Source organism: Balaenoptera borealis (genome assembly GCF_965194805.1).
Source record: "Balaenoptera borealis genome assembly, chromosome: 3".
Lineage (NCBI taxonomy): Eukaryota > Metazoa > Chordata > Mammalia > Artiodactyla > Balaenopteridae > Balaenoptera > Balaenoptera borealis.
The window spans coordinates 75619036-75638346 of NC_138866.1; the positions used below are offsets into that span (position 1 = coordinate 75619036).

Sequence of the window (19311 nt, forward strand, 5' to 3'; positions counted from 1 at the left end):
ATGATAAAACATTCAAAAGTGTACACAGTGAAAAGAATGTTCTTTGCCTAGGCAACTCTCAGTCCCCCTATTTCCCTCTCCAGAGACATTGTTTTTTTAAATACCCTTGGGGATATAGTCTATCAATAAATAAGCATTATTAGTGACTAATACATATACTATTAGTGTATTAGTGATGGCTTTCTTAATACCATCCCAAGTGCAGTAGATTTATTAGGATAGTGTGTTCAAAATCATAAAATTCCTCATGTATAGAAAATCACTGTAAGGCCTGGAAAACATTCGGACAAGTTACCTTACCATTGTACTACATTTCCCGCAAAATTTTAAACTTAACAACACAGGCATCCACTGTCTTAGCTTGTTTTCTTTTTTGGGGTATTATAATCTTGGTATAAATAAATAGGAAGATACGAAACAATAATATGTATGCACTCAATCTGAGAACATTTTGTTTACAGGATTTGGAAAAGAAACAAGTTTGCAGACCATTTCCTTTGAGCTATAGCTCAAAGGCATTGAGTTAATTAGGTTTGGAGCGACGCCCTTTGAAAACCAGCTCAAAACCAGCTTCTTTGAAAACTCAGGCGCGGTAAGCCTCCAGAGCTCTAGATGTCGCTGTGGCTCCATGGTGGGGACGGGTATGCGTCTCTGTGGTTATAAAGTTGGGGGCGGAGAAGCCAAGGGTGTCTGGGAAATGATGGCTGAGGAAGAGGAGGAAGTCAAGGAAATTTTGTCGAAATTGCAGGTGAGGCCATAGATTAAAATCTATATTACTCGGGAAGAAGTAGAGAGCCCAGTTTATGCAGTGCCTTCGAATTTCTTGACATATACCCGACGCTGGTGTTTGTGTGGTTACTATAACAACTCCCGAAGGTGCAGCCGCCGCTGGCTAGGGGAGGTCCCGGGCAGGGGACGGGCGCAGCCAGTTTGTTGGGACCGCCTGCTGCTGACCTGACTGCACTCAATTTCGGTCCTGTTGGGAAGAGGATTTATTGCTAACTTTATTCCTGTACATTCTTGGGAATTTTTTTTCCCCAAGATTCACTCACAACAAATAGCATACACTTGTGTTTGGCAGATCTGCAGGAGCTGTTACCTATCTCATGTTGTTTTGATCCCCACAAAGACCATTTCTTCAGTACTTTTCTGCTTTCAAATTGGCAGCGATCACAATAGTGGCTTGCACCGCGTGTATTCTGGTTACTCCCCTTAGAACTTCACAGTTTTGATTTTTTGCACACTGTGCAATTCCAGTTTGGGGCCTGGGGCAGAAGGCTCCAGACTCCACCCAGTCCACAGTTGACTGTGGTGAGTGGGACAGTCTTTTGTACTTGGTAGGTAGGAGATAACTAATTGCTTGGTTCTTTACCTTTCTTTTGATGACTGAAGATTTTTCTTAAACCTCAGAAACTGAGTTTTTTGTGTTCTAAGACAGCCTGAAATTTAAACATTAGGCTTATGACAAGCTTGTAACTTTCTTAAAGGCTTCTACTGCAAAAGTTTAAACATTGGTGAGATTTCTTTGTTTCTTGAGCAGATTAAAATAATAACGCTTTTTAGAGTGTGAGCTTTATTTCACATCCAGTTGACTTGGATTAATTTAATTTTATTCCCTAGTGTGACTGACTGAAATCAGAGATTCTCAATCCTGGCTCCATATTACAAACATTGTTTGTGTATGTATGTTTGCATATGTGTAGAAAAAAACCTGAAAAGGTAAACTAAGCAGTGGTTATCTCTGAGGTTATTGGGATGATTATGAGGAATTTTGAACCTTTTCTATTTTACATGTACCTATTTGAATTTTAACAACTAATATATATTGATTTTTGCCATGAGAAAAAAGTTATTAAAAATGTTCACTCTAGGAAAACAAACCAACAACAAAATCAAACAATTTCTTGCATGTTTGCTATAACAACTAAAAACAAACAATAAGACCTTTTCTATAATTCTTAATATGTAGCTGTGCTGATTGCAGGACAAAAGGAAATGGGTTGTAGTATTTGCTGAGAGCTGTTTTTTCCTGCTTTGATTTGTGGTACATGCCCTAAGCAGCTAGGTAGAGGATACCTGGGGTATCTTGGGGGTGAGTGGGGAAGGTGCAGGGATGGAATAGGAGAATGCAGTAGAGACAGGAAAAGGATGGTGATGTTGCTATTCATGGGAATGGTGGTAAACTTTATTTCATTGTTATAGACATTTTAGGTTAGAAGGAATATATAAAACGATTTTTCTCAAAGTGTGTTTTACAGATCATTTTTATTAAAGTCATGCAGGGTGCTTGTTAAAATGCAGAATTTTTGGTTCTGCTAAAACTACTAACATCAGAATGTCTGTAGGCTGGGTCCTGGAAATAATACACACAACACAACTTGAAAAGCACTGCTGCAGAAAGCGAGAGTCTAACTTCTTCATTCTGGGTAGGATTTTAAATTAAGTATAGTACATAAGTATTTGTTAGAGAAAGGGAGATTCATTAATTTATTTAATGAGAGCCTATCATGTCCCACACCCTCTGGTAGTGCTCAGGTATAGCTCTAAACAAAACCGATTAAGATACTTCCATCATGGAGCTTACATTCCAGTGGTGGAGATAGACAGTGGATGATTAATGAATAGGCCACATAATTTCAAATAAGTACCATGAAGGAAAGTAGGAGTGTGATTTAACAGTGGGGCAGAGGAGGAAGGGGTTACTTTAGTTTGGGTAGTCAGGGAAAGCCTCTCTGAAAAATTGATATTTGAACTGAGATCTAAATAATGATGAGAAGTGAGCCATGCAAAGGTCAGGAGGAAGAATGTCCAGGCAGAGGGAACAGCATGTGTAAAGGTGGGATTGGGCTTAGTGGATTTGAGGAACTAGATGAAAGCCAGTGTGGCTTGAGTATTGTAGGAGAGTGATAAGAAGTCTGCGGCAGGATGAATGGTGGGAGGTCAGATCTTATAGTCTTCTAGGCCGTAATAAGGAGTTGGATTTTATTCTGTCTGCAATGGGAAACTGTCTGAGGGTTTGTGACATGAGGTACATTTCTGTAAGGCCACTCCAGCTATAGTGAGGAGAATGGGAAAGAGTAGAAGCAGGACGACCAGTTAAGAAGCTATTGAAATAGTCCAGGCAAGTAATGATGCTGATTTAGCTGAGAATAGTCATAGAGAGATGGAGACAGGTGGATGGATGTGGGATGTGATGTGGAGGTAGTTGATAAGACTTGGTAGGATTGGATTATACCTTTCTGCTGCTGTTTTGTTTTAGGAAAGACTAGATAATGGAAAAGCTTTGACTGGTGTCCCAGGAAGACTCAGAGATAGAGATATTTAAAGAGGAAAGAGAACATTTACTTGGAAAGAATGCAAGAGAGCCAGAAGGTGACTTGACAAAAATAAAACAAACAAAAGCACAAGTGTTTAAAGAATCAAAACTCTGTAAAAAATACCAAGGTTATCAAGCTTAAATTGGTCTGTTTGTTGTGGAAAACGACTCTTACTTGTCATATTCACAGAGGTCATGTATTTTCAGATACCGACATAGGAAAATCAGGGGTAAGGGATTGTTTTTGTTAGGAAGTCCAGTTTTAAATAGGTAAATTTCGAAGTTTTACACTTTGGGGACCAGTATCAGATAGGATGATCTTATTAACTTTGTTTTATCTCAAGTTGCAAAGCATTTCCTCCCTCCTGACTATGGTATGTGAAGTGCTTAGTCATTTTGGAAGCTCTGCTGGATCTGGGAGGAGAGAACTATCATCACGGTGCTGACTGGCTTGGGACAGTGTGAGAGCAGGCTGGGCTACTTTCCTTCACGATCTGTGGTATTTTGATAGACCTGTCCACCTGCCTCTTGTGTCATTCCTAGGTAAGATAGAGAATCAGCATTTCCAGGCCAAAAGCTGGTATGGCTAGCCAATCTCAAATTTACTTGTCTGGTATTCTCTGCACTTAATGGTACCATTCTTATACTTCCTAGGAACTGGTGGATCAGCTCTATTCATTTCGCGAGTGCTATTTCGAGACACACAGTGTTGAGGATGCTGGGAGGAAGCAACAGGATGTGCGGGAGGAGATGGAGAAGACCCTGCAGCAGATGGAGGAAGTAGTGGGTATGCGTCCCAAAAGAACATGCCAGCCCCCGGGCCCTCACTGAAATGTGGTGGAGTTTTGCTCTCTCTGTAGATTCTTTGGTATCCTATTTGTGGCTGCCACAAGATAGTACAACAGAATATTTCTTCTAAGGGTGCCAGTGCAAGGATGGCAGCCTTTCAGCTCTCTAAACTCCATTTCCCAATGCCATGAAATAAAAAAGAGCATGCTTGTTGCTTGATGACTATTGCAGTAGTCTTCTTAACTGACCTTTCTGCCTCTAATTTCTTTTACTTCCAAATCAACTTAAATAATGACCATGGCCATTATGTTTCTAAATCCTTACTTCACACATTTACTCTCATTCCTTGTCTGCCTCTCTGCTCAAGTATCTTCAAAGATTCCTACTTTTGACTGATTGAAGTCCAGACCTCTTCACTTGGTATTCAAGTCTCCATTGTCTGACGTTTTTTTCCTACCCTTATCTCTGACTACCTACTTACAAAGGAACTTTTTGTTTCATTCAGGGTGAACCATCCATTCTCCCACTAACATGCCACATGTATTTATGCCTCTTTGTTTACATCATTTTTCTCCCTGGAGTGTCTGGTCTTTTCTCCTTTTCACTTTGTAAAGTCCATTCATTGGGTGTATGCCATATGCTCCTTTTCATTGTTTTTTTGATTTTCCATGGATATGCATTGTCCTCTCCACTAGATTGTAAGCCCCTCAAAGGTAGGGGTAGTGCTTTCTTTGGTACCCTGTTTTCTAACGGTACGCTGCATGTGGTAGGTTTTCAATAAATGATTTGTTCATGAAGATTTTTCTCAATTATTTCATTCCTAGAACTGGCATGGGGTTATTCCTTGAGAGAGAATACCCTAGTCTTACCTGTAAGACTGCCTAGGTTTCCACTTTCCTTTCCACTTTTCTTTTCCCTTCCTCCTAGGTTCTGTCCAGGGCAAGGCACAGGTTCTGATGCTAACTGGGAAGGCACTGAATGTGACTCCTGACTATAGCCCTAAGGCTGAGGAGCTTCTGTCAAAGGCTGTGAAGCTGGAGCCCAAGCTGGTGGAAGCCTGGAACCAGCTGGGTGAGGTGTACTGGAAAAAAGGGGATGTTGCAGCTGCCCACACCTGCTTCTCAGGAGCTCTCACCCATGTGAGCCACCCATTATGCCCTTAGAAAACACAGATGGGAAGGATGGGATTTCTTTGGTTCTGTGAATTTCCCTAGATCATGAATACCAGAGTAGAATTGTACTGGAACTAGGAGAACAGAATCAGAAGGGAGGGAAAACAGGGACAGGGGACTGAGAAAGGAAGAAGATGATGGGATCAGGTTCAGGGGTAGATGAGAAGTGAAGAAAAGTTAGCAACCAAGTTGATCCTGTAAATGGGGGTCTAAGACACAGATGGCAGTAAGAATTAAGATGAAAAATTAGAATAAGATTGAGATAGAGTAGATCTGGAAAGGGGAACTAGAATCACAAAGGTTGAATATACGCCTTCTCCATTTGCAGTGCAAGAACAAAGTCTCCCTTCAAAACCTGTCAATGGTGCTTCGCCAACTGCGGACTGACTCTGGAGATGAACATTCTCGCCATGTCATGGACAGTGTGCGACAGGCTAAGTTGGCTGTGCAGATGGACATCCTTGATGGCCGCTCTTGGTGTGAGTGCTCTCAAAAGATCTCCAGCAAGTTTCTAGAGCAGTGGTTCTGAACCGTGGCTGCACACCAGAATCATCTGGAGCCCATCTATTGAGTTTGACTGCAATCAGTGTGAAGCCAGGGCATCTTCGCTTTGAAGAAGCCCGAAAGATATTTTGATGAACTACTATTCTAGGAACTCTTGGACCTTTTCATCGAAGAGAGCAGGCTTATGTTTCCATATAAGCAAGGCAGGGCTTTTGTGCAGTCTGTTGTAGTTTCTCCTTTGGGTCCATGTTTGCCTCTTTATCCCAGTGGAATTTTGGGTATACTTGTAAGTTTAGTGTCATCAGTGGTTTGTTTCAGATGTGGGGCCTTTCATTATAGACTTTTGAGGGTAACCAAAATAGTTATACTTTGAACTTGAGCTCTGAGATGATCCATCACTGTGTTTCTTAGTTTTTTTCTCCTCCCTCCCAACCCCCTTAGGTGGGACAGGATGGCTAGAGTGGGTTGGAGTTGGGTATTTCTCTTCCTTAGGTCAGTTACCCTCTGATAACTGGTAGCTTACCCTAGCAGGTTAGACTCTGGTTAATTAGTTTCTCCTGAGGGCAGGCCTTGTTAAGAATGGAGTGCTCGGGAGTTCCCTGGTAGCCTAGTGGTTAAGATCACAGGCTTTCATTGCCATGGCCTGGGTTCAGTCCCTGGTCGGGGAACTGAGATCCCACAAGCCATGTGATGTGACCAAAAAACCCCACAAAAACAAGAAGAAGAAGAAGAGAGTGCTCTGGCATATTTCAGAAAAGTTCCTTTGCCCCCTCCCTCTGCTGGAAGTATGAGGGTGTTCTTCTCCGATATTTGCTGTGGGAATCTGGTTCAGTTCCTGGAGGTGAATCTCACAATATTGTGAGGACTCCCTTGTGACTGGGACCCCTGGGCTTGTCCACACTGAGCCTCCAGAATTCATCAGTTTCAGTTCAGGTTTTCCTACCCCAGCAGTGTTCCTGTGGTAGCTCATAAGTTTCTGCTCTGCTAAGCCATAACTCCCTGTATTCATCTGTCTCTCCAATTTTGGGGGTAGCGGTTTGCCCTGTGTTATCCCCTTTCTTATGCATCCAGGAAGAGTTGTGGATTTTTCAGTCTGTTCAGCTTTTTCCTTGTTAGGATTGAGTGGCGGCTTCAAGCTCCTTACATGCGGAACCCTGTGTTTCTCTTTCAGATATTCTGGGGAACGCGTACCTTTCTCTTTACTTTAGCACTGGCCAGAACCCTAAGATCTCCCAGCAAGCCCTCAGTGCCTATGCCCAAGCAGTAAGTATTTATGGTCACCCAGCCAAGATATATAGAGGCAGCAACAGAAACAAGAGTGTTGTTCAGTCTTCCTTGTGGCTTTTTAGCAAGATGCACGGGCAGTGTTTGCTGGCGTCCAGTGTGCGTAGTTTCGCAAAGCTGGGTGTGCAATGTGATGTATCAACCACTTGCAGTGTGTGCCTCAGTGCTAGGTAGCTCCTTGAGCTGTTTGGATTTCATACAGGCGTGTATAACCAAACCACAGAGCCCATGCCAACATGTTCATCTTTTTAACATGTTCTGTGTGAAAATAATGCTTATTAATATTCGTGTACATTTTTAAAGAAAAATGAAAACCCTGATACTTAAGTATAAATTAAGCAGTATCCCCAGGTTAACCATTAGATAGTATGGCTCTGGATCTCCCACAGACTGAAATGGAAAACAGCATGTAGCCCATTCTACATTATAGCCTAGGGATTAATTCACTGGAGCTCATGCTTTGCCTTAGGCTTTCAGGCTATGTTTATATCGATAGCCACTTGCAGGGGGATTTCCTTCAGGCCTTGAGTGCCTGCTCACTGTTACAAGGTTTACATTGACCTTCTGAGCACTTTTTATATAGGCTTCATATTCACTTTCTTTTGTTTTCTCTTGACATGGAGACTTGCTTTTTAACTTACCATTATTTATTTTGCTCTGAGTGGCAGAATAAGGAATATAGCTACCTTATACTCATGTTTGCAGTTTAGGAACTGTTCTTTTTTCACCATCCCACAGAAACTTTATTTTTCACAAAGCTGAAGTGCAAAACATAGATAACCATTTTTAATAAGCACAGTCAAAATTTTAAGCACAAGATGTCTACAAGAATTATAGCTTTAAAAAATACAACCAATTTTTATATTTCAAAAATATCTCAACTCAAATTAATTTCTTAAAAAGTACACTTCTCATACTATTTGTTTGGCATTACCCTGGTTGAACTCTGGTGCAGCCATACTCGGGAGCTGTGGGCACACACATGTGCACTGTGCTCTTGCCCTCACTGCTGTGCTGACGAGTGCAGCTCAACTGGTGGGACTCACACTCACGACAGAGGAGCGTGCAGTAATAAAATGGCTGTTTAAGAAATGACAGATATGACTTCCTCACACACTGTGCTTCTCACTGTAGTCTTAATGGTGGTATTTAACTCAACCCAACCTGTATAGCCAGTGGGGTTGTTCTTTTTATCAATCAGGGACATTTTCAGGCTGAGGAATTATATTTTACTCTAATTTCTTAATCTGGTAAATGTTTACATTTTAAAGCATGATGTACTCCTTAAAATTTTATGTTTGCCTTCTGCTAAACAGTTGCTTTTAACTCTTAATTTCTTCATCAGTCCTGCATTTTTAAACATAGTTGAACCAACCATTTAAACAATTTAATTCATGTTGTTTGTGCTTTTGCAGTGTGCCAGGCAGTGAATAGAATTAAAAAAATAAAGTGATCATAGCCATGAACATAGCCAGCATTTTCTTCATGACATATTTGTCTGCATTGTCATGTGGTTTCTGGCCATGTATTTAAATTGGAGAATCAGAATTTGGCTTTCACTGTGTGTTTTAAGGGACCTTGGATGTAGATGTTTGTATCTGGAGCCAGGCTCATGGGCAGAGGAAATGCATTAAATTGGCATCATTTCTTTCCTAGGCTTTCCTCATTTATACCAGCATCTCATTGATTAAAATAAATTTTTTATCAGTTTTTTTTTTTTTTTTTTTTTAGTATTGTAGTTTTTACTGGAAAAAATTCACATGTAAGTGTATCTGTGCAGTTCAAACCTGTGTTGTTCAAGGGTTTTTTTTTTCATCTTTATTGGAGTATATCTGCTTTACAATGTTGTGTTAGTTTCTGCTATACAACAGAATGAATCAGCTATATGTATACATATATCCCCATGTCCCCTCCCTCCGACCCTCCCTATCCCCCTCCTCTAGGTTGTCACAAAGCATCGAGCTGATCTCCCTGTGCTATGCAGCAGCTTCCTACTAGCTATCCATTTTACGTTTGGTAGTGTATATATGTCAGTGCTACTCTCTGACTTCATCCCAGCTTCCCTTCCGCCTCCCCGTGTCCTCAAGTCCATTCTCTACGTCTCCACCTTTATTCCTGCCCTGCCACTAGGTTCATCCGTACCGTTTTTTTAGATTCCATATATATGCGTTAGCGTAGGGTATTTGTTTTTCTCTTTCTGACTTACTTCACTCTGTATGACAGACTTATTTATTTATTTGGTTGCACCAGGTCTTAGCTGCAGCTCACGGGCTCCTTGGTTGCAGCGTGCGAACTCTTAGTTGCAGCATGCATGTGGGATTTAGTTCCCTGACCAGGGATTGAACCTGGGCCCCCTGCATTGGGAGCGCGGAGTCTTAACCACTGAGCCACCAGGGAAGTCCCTTTATCAGATGTTAATCACATATTTCTTCTATTTTTATACTATTGCATGGATAAATTATAATCATATTTTAAAGTTTCATGCACATACGAAACCCTTTCATCCTTGAGGTTTCAGGGATTGAGTAATATGTGCCACACAAGCAGTTACTGTATAACAGTGTGGGTATAGGAAACTTTTTTCTTTTAATATATTTTATTTTTGGCTGTGTTGGGTCTTTGTTGCCATGTGTGGGTTTTTCTCTAGTTGCGGCAAGTGGGGGCTACTCTTTGTTGTGGTGCGCAGGCTTCTCTTGTTGCGGAGCACGGGCTCTCGGTGCGTGGGGTCCAGTAGTTGTGGCACGTGGGCTCAATAGTTGTGGCTCGCGGGCTCTAGAGTGCAGGCTCAGTAGTTGTGGCACACGGGTTTAGTTGCTCCATGGCATGTGGGATCTTCACGGACCAGGGATCGAACCCATGTTCCCTGCATTGGCAGGTGGATTCTTAACCACTGCGCCACCAGGGAAGCCCTGGGCAACATTTTGACAAGCAAGAAACTTAAATTTTTCCAGGGTAAGGAGGTTTAGGACATGTTGTGCATGGCCATCCTTAAGACTGAGACAAGAGCCACTGATGGTCTTTTTATCCCACTATAGGAGAAGGTTGACAGGACAGCTTCCAGCAATCCTGATCTTCATCTGAACAGGGCAACGGTAAAAAAAAAAAAAAAAAAATATCATTTGTGTGGGGGAGTGGTCATCTGAAGGTCAAATACACAAGATATCTAGGTCTTAGCCTGTGAGGATAACTGAGTATTCACAGGGACAAGGTTGGGTACAAACTGCGAGAGGAAAGCCAAATTATTTCTGGGGAAAGCTAGCTTAGTTTGACTAAAGCATCTGGAGGGAAAGGAAAAGGGGCTGAGTTGGTGGGAGGGTACATAGTGGATAGGGGACACAGTTTAGAAGACTTTCCTGAAGTGTTCGTTGTAAACATAAAAATAGAATCACCCAATATATACAACTTAACTGTTTTAGAGTTTGGAAGTTAGCTTCTTTGAAATGATTCCATCTTTGGGGTTGCGATCACCTTGGCCAGGATGTAAGGTGTTACTGGCTCCTCAGGCTGTTCATTTGTAGAAGAGGAAGACAGCTGGGAAGGAAAACAGTTTATTTCTCTAGATTCCTAGCCCACTGTGCTATTACTAATCTCTCCCCCGCCCCTCCTCCCACCCCACGGATAGTTTGTGTTGAACACACTTATAATTGGGAGGTTTTTGGTTACTTCTTGTGCAGTTACATAAATATGAAGAGAATTATGGGGAGGCCCTGGAAGGCTTTTCTCGGGCTGCAGCACTGGACCCTGCCTGGCCAGAGCCCCAGCAGCGAGAGCAGCAACTCCTGGATTTCCTGAATAGATTAACCAGCCTCCTTGAGAGCAAGGTAGAGATGTCTAAATGCTGAATTCTGCTGTAGGTCAATAAAATAAGAATAAAGTAGGCCTCGGTAGTCGTGACCCTACAGAAGTGGGTAGGTGGGAGGGGAGGTCTAGACTCTCAAGGAGAGTGACTAGTTCCCAGCTTCTTTTTTTTTTTTTTTTTTAACATCTTTATTGGAGTATAATTGCTTTACAATGGTGTGTTAGTTTCTGCTTTATAACAAAGTGAATCAGCTATACATATACATATATCCCCATATCTCTTCCCTCTTGCGTCTCTCTCCCTCCCACCCTCCCTATCAGTTCCCAGCTTCTTACCTATTTCCTTTTCCTTTACAGGGAAAGGTGAAGACCAGAAAGTTACAGAGCATGCTGGGAAGCTTGCGCCCAGCCCATCTAGGCCCTTGTGGTGATGGGCGCTATCAGTCAGCCTCTGGGCAGAAGGTGACCCTGGAGCGCAAGCCCCTGAGTGCTCTGCAGCCTGGTGTAAATAGTGGAGCTGTGGTCCTGGGAAAGGTGGTGTTCAGCCTTACTACGGAGGAGAAAGTCCCCTTGTGAGTTTCTCTTGCCTTTTCTCTTTTTCATCCTTTTAAACTAGTTGCTCTTATTTCCTGGCCTTTCTCTAAAAGTTGAGGACATTGTTAGTGGTCAGAGATTAGTGAGTTCTGCTTCACTTCTGTGACTGTCTTCCCTTCTGTGAGCAAGTATTGTTTAGGTGATATCTGACAATCTCTCTATAGAATCTGTCACCATCCATTTTTTCCCTGAGCTTGGTATTCTGTGGACTCCTATATTCGAAGCTGAAATTTGACAGCTACTTTTTTTTATGAGACAGATGGAAACCTTAAAATTCTCCTACTTCTTTGTGTTTTCATGATCATAGAGGCACAAAGAGGAAGAATTCTAAGTCCTGTTTGGACTTAGGTATGCCTAAGCAATTCTGAAAGGTGAGCTTTGAGTTTGAATTTATGGCCTGATGGAGAGATTCTCTCAGATGTTACTCAACAAATATTCATTGGGCATCTGCTATATGTGTTGTAGGGAGTTAAAAAAAAAAAGTAACACACCCAAATGAAGGGTGCTTATAGTCTAGCAGAGGAAATGAGTTAAAAATATTCATCTAGAAAATTTTCAACTCTTGAAAAATGAGGGTTTGGTCAGTGTCATCATTCCTTGGTCCTTCACTCACTTCCCAATCCCTGGTTGACTAGTTTCCTTTTTCTGTTTTCTGCTGAATTTTTTTTGTTTCTGGGATCACCAGTGTTTGATCCAGTAGCTTCTACTGGAAACATTCTGATTTCTCTCTCACTGTTCCCTTTCATATCCCTTCTGCTCCATTCAAACTAAAATATAACTCCCATTGTATGCCTGATATTCCTCCATGGCATTTTCATGGTATACGTATTTGAAGAATTGAAGAGCAAGAAGATAGTTGAGAAAAGTTTAGTTACTAGAGCAGACCCTAGAGCCAAGAGGAATGAGAAAGAAATATAGACAAAGGTAGGGTTTTAGGGACCCTTGAGAACAAATATTTTGCTACTCCTCTTTTTATGCGTAATTGCTAAATGTTAAGTTCTACGAGGCCTCTGTTTTTGTTCCTTTCCTCTTTTCTCTCTGTATCAGGACGGCAAATAGATGCCAGCTCTGATCACTTGGCAGTGGCTGCATGATTTACTGTAAAGAAGGATTCTGAGGCTTTGACTGGTTTCACCAGGAGAATGCTGTGCTTGATTTGCAGTGTTTGCTGTGAATTTGGGTGTGCCAAGTGATGGCATGAGCATCGATTCTTCAGCATCTCACTTATAGGTCGTCTCATTTGGTGATGTCATACAAACCCAAGGCTTTGGCTGCCTCTTCTATGCTCACAGGTCTAGCTCCAGCCCAGGGCTCATTTCCAACTTTTGGATTCCTATATCTAGCTGCCTCTGGACTATAATAAGAAACCTCTAACTCAGTATGTTCAGAATTACTCACCTCATCTTTCTCTGTCAACCTGCTTGTCCTCCCTGAATTCCTTTTCAATCAATGGTACCACCTCTACTCAGTCACTTAATTAAGACTTCTGGAAGTTGTTCTAGACTTCTCCATTCTCTTGCTTTGAGGCAATCACCAAGTCCAATAGATATACCTTTTTGTCCCTACTTTCTTGTCTTTACTAATTTAATTCAGCCTCTTAACACTTCTCCAGACAAGTCTCCCTGTTCCCTGTTTTTCCTCCAGTGTTCCACAGTACAGAGAAATATTTCCCAGATGCAGATCTGACCATTGCTGTTTCTTATTTAAAATCTCTTACTGGTACTGTGTAGTTTTGTTCCAACCTTGGGATTATTTTGTAGGTTTCAGAACAGCTATTTTCATGCCTCTGTGTTTTTACACACAGTTACTATGCCTGGATAATCTTTTTGCTGCTTCTTGATATAGATTACATTTTTCCCCCAACATTTTATTATAAAAATTTTCAAACATACAGCAAAATTGAAAGAATTTTACAGTGAACATTGGTGTACCTATAGTCTACTATTAATATTTTACTATACTTAGTTTATCACAGATCTATTTATTCCCCTGTTCATCTGTTGGTCTCTCTTATTCTTGGTCCATTTCAAAGTAAATTGCAGACATTAGTATACTTTCCTCTAAATACTTCAACATGTAGTCATTAACTAGAGTTCAATATTTGTTTATAATTTTATTCTTTTTATGTAAAATTTACATACAATGAAATATACAGATCTTAGTGTATATTTCCTAAGTTTTGACAAATGCATACACCCATATAACCTAAACACCTATAGAGAACATGACATGACCACCACCTCAGAAGTTCTCTTATGTTCCTTCCCAGTCAAGCCATATCCCCTTCCCTTAGAGATTTTTTTATTTCCACTGAGGATTAGTTTTCCTGTTTTAACCCAGGTAGTTTTTCATTCTTTAAGATTAAGTTTGAGGGTCTCCTCTTCACAGAAGCCTTCCTGGCTTTCCATTGATTTAGACATTTCTCCTCTGGGCTCCCACAGCCCAACCTTTGGCTTCACTGAATTCATCACAAGCAAAAAGCTATTCTGGCACCTATTGCAGTTGTACTGTTGGTGATGGTCTAATTGTCTGACACCCACTAGACTAATAAGCTCACTCACAGTGCCTGACTTATGATAGGTATTCAGTGAAAGTTTGTGGAATTAAATTAAATTGACAGTAATGGTTAGAGAGTTTGATGAATGTTGTGATAGTTAAATTGGTAGAGCAGGAATACTGTTCCGCTGCAACATTTTGAGCTAGTTCATTATTAATATTTGTTGAATGTGTCCCAAGTTCTTACAAAAGTGACAGATTGATGAGTCTTGTGCATGTTCTCTAAAGATACATATCTAAGACAAATGAGCCCTCAGATGTACATAGTGAATGATAGTACCTGTCATAGGAGTTCTAAATAAGTAACTAAGAAAGCTTTTTTTTTTTTTTTTTTTTTGCTGATATTTTAAAACCACTGTTTTTGCTTTTCTTTCCTGCCCACTTCCTTTTTTTTTTTCTCTTCTCTCTCTTAACCCATCTTAACCTGGCAGTACATTTGGCCTGGTAGATTCAGATGGACCTTGCTGTGCAGTGATGGTATATAATATGGTGCAGAGCTGGGGAGTGCTCATTGGGGACTCTGTAGCCATCCCTGAGCCTAACCTTCGGCTTCACCGAATTCAGCACAAGGGAAAGGTGAGTGATGGCTAGGATTCTTTCTCACCTCATAGGCTCTCAAAGTGGGACAAGTTTACCTCTTTTAAAAAATATATATAAAGTAATGCATATATATGTGTGTGTGTGTTGTATGATATCCTATATTTACACACGTATATGTATATATGTAATTTATTTTTTACTAATAGTTTTACTAAAAAGTAATTTTTTTTGTTTTTTGTTTTGTTTTTCTTTACTAAAAAACTACTAGTAAACAGAATTTTAAAAATGGACTGAACAGAGAAAGACAAATACATATGATATCACTTACATGTGAAATCTTAAAAAGCCAAACTGTGAAAACAGAGAGTAGAATGGTGATTATCCTGGGATGGTGGAATTGGGGAGATGTTGTTTAAAGGTATCAACTTGCAACCAGTAGATAAATAAGTCCTGGAGATCTAATGCACAGCATAGTGATTATAGACAACAATATGGTATTATAAACTTCAAAGTTGCCAAGAGACCAGATCTTAATTGTTCCCACCACAAAAATGAAATGATAATTATGTGATGTGATAGAGGTGTTAGCTAATGTAATGGTGGTAATCATATTGCAATATATAAATATATCAAATTAACATGTTAATTAATACCTTAAACTTACATAATGTTATATGCCAATTATTTTGGTAAAAATAAATTTTAAAAAATGGACTGAAATATTGTCAGTCAGATGTTATTACTGTTAACAGTTTGGTATGTAAACCTCCAGTCTTTTCATAAATTTATGTACACATTCGTATGTATATTTTTAATTATGAGTGGAATATTATATGCAAATGTTTGTGAACATTTCCTGTGGTTTTCCATATGCTGCAACATTGTTTTGAATTCACACATAGAGGTGGTGATGAAGATGATGATGATAGTTAAAATTTACTGAACACTTAACTGACTGCTAAACACTGTGCAAAGAGTTTTATGGCCTGCATTGGATCATTTAATCCTTACAAAACTCTACAAGAGCAGATATTTAACGGCTTTTTCCCCATTTAGATCAAGGGTCAGCAAACTCTGGCCGATTGACCAAATCTGGCTCACTGCCTGTTTTTGTATGGCTTGTGAGCCAAGAATGGTTTTTATATTTTTAAATGAAAACAGTTGAAAGAATAATAATAATTTGTGATACATGAAAATTACAGGAAATTAAAATTTCAGTGTTTGTAATTAAATTTTTTTGAAACAAAGTATACCCATTTGTTTACTGTTGTCTGTGGCTGCTTTTATACTAGTGTCAGAGACGAATAGTTCTGTGACAAAGACCATGTGACCCACAAAGCCTAAAATATTTATTATTTGACTCTTTACAGAAAAAATTTGCTGACCCCAGATCTAGATTATTAATAATTGTTCCTTATTATAAAAGTACTTTAGTAAATATTTTAATATCTGTGCATATCCATGATTATTAAATAAATTTAATTAATTCATTAAAGAAATTAAGTGAATTTGTAAGGTAGAATCCTGGCTCCAAAGGGTATGCAGAATTCTAAGACTTTTTTTTTTTTTTTTTGACTGCATTGGGTCTTCATTGCTGCGTGCGGGCTTTCTCTAGTTGTGGCAAGCGGGGGCTACTCTTCGTTGCGGTGCACGGGCTTCTCATTGCGGTGGCTTCTTGTTGCAGAGCACGGGCTCTAGGCGCACGGGCTTCAGTAGTTGCGGTGTGTGGACTCAGTAGTTGCAGCGCACAGGCTCTAGGCATGCAGGCTTCAGTAGTCGTTGTGGTGCGTGGGCTCAGTAGGTGCAGTGCGTGGGCTCTAGGGCTCGCGGGCTTCAGTAGTTGTGGCTCACAGGCTTAGTTGCTCCGTGGCATATGGGATCTTCCCAGACCAGGGATCGAACCCTTGTCCCCTACAATGGCAGGTGGATTCTTAACCATTGCGCCACCAGGGAAGTCCCTCTAAGACTTTTGATACATATTGCCAAACTATTTTTTGGAAGGTTGTACCAGTTAATATCAACAGTGGATGTCAGTAATTGTTTTTCTATGATTTTCTTTGCAACTCTGTGTAGAAACCTTTGAAAAATTATTTGCTGATTTTACATGAAAAGTATAGCATCAATATTGTTTGGCTTCGGTTTCTTGATTATTGGTGAGGTTGAAAATTTTATCATATGTTTATTGACTATAATTCTTTTATAAATTGCTTTTTTTTTTTTTGGCACTTGCCCATGTTCCTGTTAGGATGTTTTAAAAATTGATTTATGAAAACTCTTTAATTCACTTCTTTACTTTGACTTAAAAGAACCTCCTTTACACTCCAAGTGGAACAGTATTTTTTGGATAAAGATCTTTTAACAACACATTTTGCAACTTAAAGTACATTTGAACTGATAAGCTGAGCTGATGTTTTCTGTTATTAGGAGAAAGTTTAAACCTACATTTTGTTAATTCCTCCTGATATTAAAGGAGAAGTAAGTCTAATTTATATTAGGCAGATTAATTTATAACTTTACAAACACTTGATCTAAGAGTTTCTCAGACTTTCCATTGGCTCTGGCTTGGCTGCTGTGTGTATTTAGTTATAATTTTTGATAAACACTGTGGGAAGGGAAGATTCTGTAGAGCTGGTGGGACCCTTTTGTTGGGCAGTGCCAGGATCCTGTTCTTTTTGAATCAGAATTGTCCCATTCTTGTAATGACAGTTACTGGCACTCTACCTGTCCCAGATTTTCCTTCTGAAGATTGAAAACTTTGGGAAAATTACATACCCTATGTTAGTTCAGCTTTGTTTAATGTGAGATGGAGGTAAGGGGTATATCTACTGTGGGAGGTGGAAAGGAGGGGGTGAGAAAGCCACAGGTGGTGTATCCCTGTGCTGGAGTTTCATCTTAGGATCTGTAATGAGTCTCTGTATATTTGTCTTTTCCAGGACTATTCCTTTTCCAGTGTTCGTGTGGAGACGCCCCTCCTGCTGGTGGTGAATGGGAAGCCTCAGGGCTCCAGCAGCCAGGCCGCTGCCACAGTGGCATCGAGGCCACAGTGTGAATGACCTTCCTTGGATGGCATGCTAAAGAGGGAGTGGAGGCGAGGAGAAAAGCTCAAGGGCACTCGGCAGCTGCACCAGCCAGATCCAGTGACGCAACTGGAATTGGGGGGATGTTTTAGATGACAACTTTCCTTCCCTCTGCCCTGTAAGACACTTTGTGTCTTCTTTCTCTCCTGTTATGTTCCAGCTCTCTCTGGGACCACACATGTCCCTGGTATATCTCCTGCCTCTTCCATTGCTCTTCTATGTTTTAGGCAAAGAGCATGGAGTTGGTAGAAGTGTTGGGACCTTGTCATGGGACAGAGTCCCCAAGGTTCCTGTTCTTGCCTCCTTCCTGAGCCTCATGTGTATATATCATTTCAGTATTTATTGCTAAGGGAGGGGGCTTAATTTTTTTAATGACATAGTTTTTGAGCAATTTTTATGTTTAAAATTTAGGTGCTTCCCCTTCTTTGGGGCTGGAACAGAATTAAATTTGTTTGGAAAAAAAATACTGTGTAGTTTGGCCTGCTTCATTCTCTCTAGGCTTGAATTCTTGGTTTTAGGATCACTTCAATCCATTAGAGTAATACCTCCTTCCCCGCTTTTTTCTTTAAACAAAATAGTTTATTTCTCTCTCAGTTAAAAGAAATCTGGCAATAAGCAGCTCAGGGCAGGAATGGCAGTTCCACAAAGTTGTTGGGAACCAGCTTCCTTCCACTTCCCCATTCTGTCACCCTTAGGAGTGGCCCTTATCATAGTCCAACATGACAGCAGTACTATTCTCATAGTGTTACTAGGGTGAAAGACCAGAGAGAGCTAGATATGCAGTTCCTTTAGGTTCTAGTGATACATTTTATAACAGTTTCTTTTAATATCCTCATGGAAAAATAGGGAAGTGTGAGGGAGGATTATTAACCAACTGAATGGTTATAACCAGAGAGTGCATTAATGGATACAGATTAATTTGGAAGACTTATAGTGATGTGGCTCAGGTCTTTGTCCTTGGTCTAGTCCTGTTCAACTCTTGATCAGAGACTTGAATATCACTGATGACTCATTCAATTTATGAAGAATGTAAAACATGGAGAAGTCCTCAGAAAATGGATGGTAGAATAAACATCAATCTATCTAAAGAAGTTTTAAGGGCTGAATCTAAAATAAAATTTTAAAGTCCATTCTTTTGGTCCAAAAAGGACAATTTTCGGAGGTGTATCTTCTACATCATGTATGAAAAATTACTCGGAATTTTAGTAGGTAAGATAAAGTCAATATGAGTAACCAGTATGATATAATTGCAAAACACTGTTTTTAGATTATACCAATGAATCTGCTAGCCAGAGAGTGTTTTAAATACAGTGTCAGGCCACATGTAGAGCCTTGTATTCAGTTCTGGTTGTTGATTTTGAGGCCTATAGTCATGGAAGAGTGATCAGGAACTTGAGGGGGTGTAAAATATCGTGAGAAATGTTTGAAAGCAATTGGGAAGGAGGAGGGTGGTGAGGTGTATACATTAAAGTCAGTAGAGAGGAGATCCAATAACTGTCCCGCTTCTACTCAAGTCCTGAGACAAGTTGACATGTTCGTGTTGGGCCAGACAATAGAAAGATGGCCAGTAGGTGATAGAAGCAGAACTCAAAAGATTTTTTTGATGAAATACATGTACAAACAAGGATGCAAAATATGTGTGTACAGTTTAAAGAGTAATTAGAATACTTGTGAAAATGTC

General features: G+C 40.2%; 1 protein-coding gene across 6 annotated transcripts; it reads left to right on the plus strand.

Annotated features, from left to right (window-relative positions):
• The first annotated feature begins 29 nt into the window (after nucleotides 1-29).
• On the plus strand, nucleotides 30-18096 carry TTC5 (tetratricopeptide repeat domain 5). Of its 6 annotated transcripts, XM_082385009.1 has the most exons (10): nucleotides 615-748; nucleotides 3971-4103; nucleotides 5033-5244; nucleotides 5606-5756; nucleotides 6953-7044; nucleotides 10101-10157; nucleotides 10740-10886; nucleotides 11221-11435; nucleotides 14445-14589; nucleotides 17487-18096. In XM_082385009.1, the coding sequence occupies exons 1-10, from the start codon at nucleotides 629-631 to the stop codon at nucleotides 17604-17606; spliced, it is 1392 nt and encodes a 463-aa protein (XP_082241135.1). In that variant the 5' UTR covers nucleotides 615-628; the 3' UTR covers nucleotides 17607-18096. The 6 variants fall into 6 exon arrangements, with proteins under 6 accessions (XP_082241139.1, XP_082241137.1, XP_082241136.1 ...); XM_082385013.1 differs by lacking the exon at nucleotides 14445-14589 and having other exon boundaries at nucleotides 30-748; XM_082385011.1 differs by lacking the exon at nucleotides 10740-10886 and having other exon boundaries at nucleotides 611-748.
• Nucleotides 18097-19311: the final 1215 nt, after the last annotated feature.

Bases quoted from the DNA above. Each gene is read 5' to 3' on its own strand.
- TTC5 (XM_082385009.1), top strand. From the start codon at position 629: ATGGTGGGGACGGGTATGCGTCTCTGTGGTTATAAAGTTGGGGGCGGA. The intron at 749-3,970 runs GTGAGGCCATAG...TATACTTCCTAG, and splicing joins AAATTTTGTCGAAATTGCAG to GAACTGGTGGATCAGCTCTA. The intron at 5,245-5,605 runs GTGAGCCACCCA...CTCCATTTGCAG, and splicing joins TCTCAGGAGCTCTCACCCAT to TGCAAGAACAAAGTCTCCCT.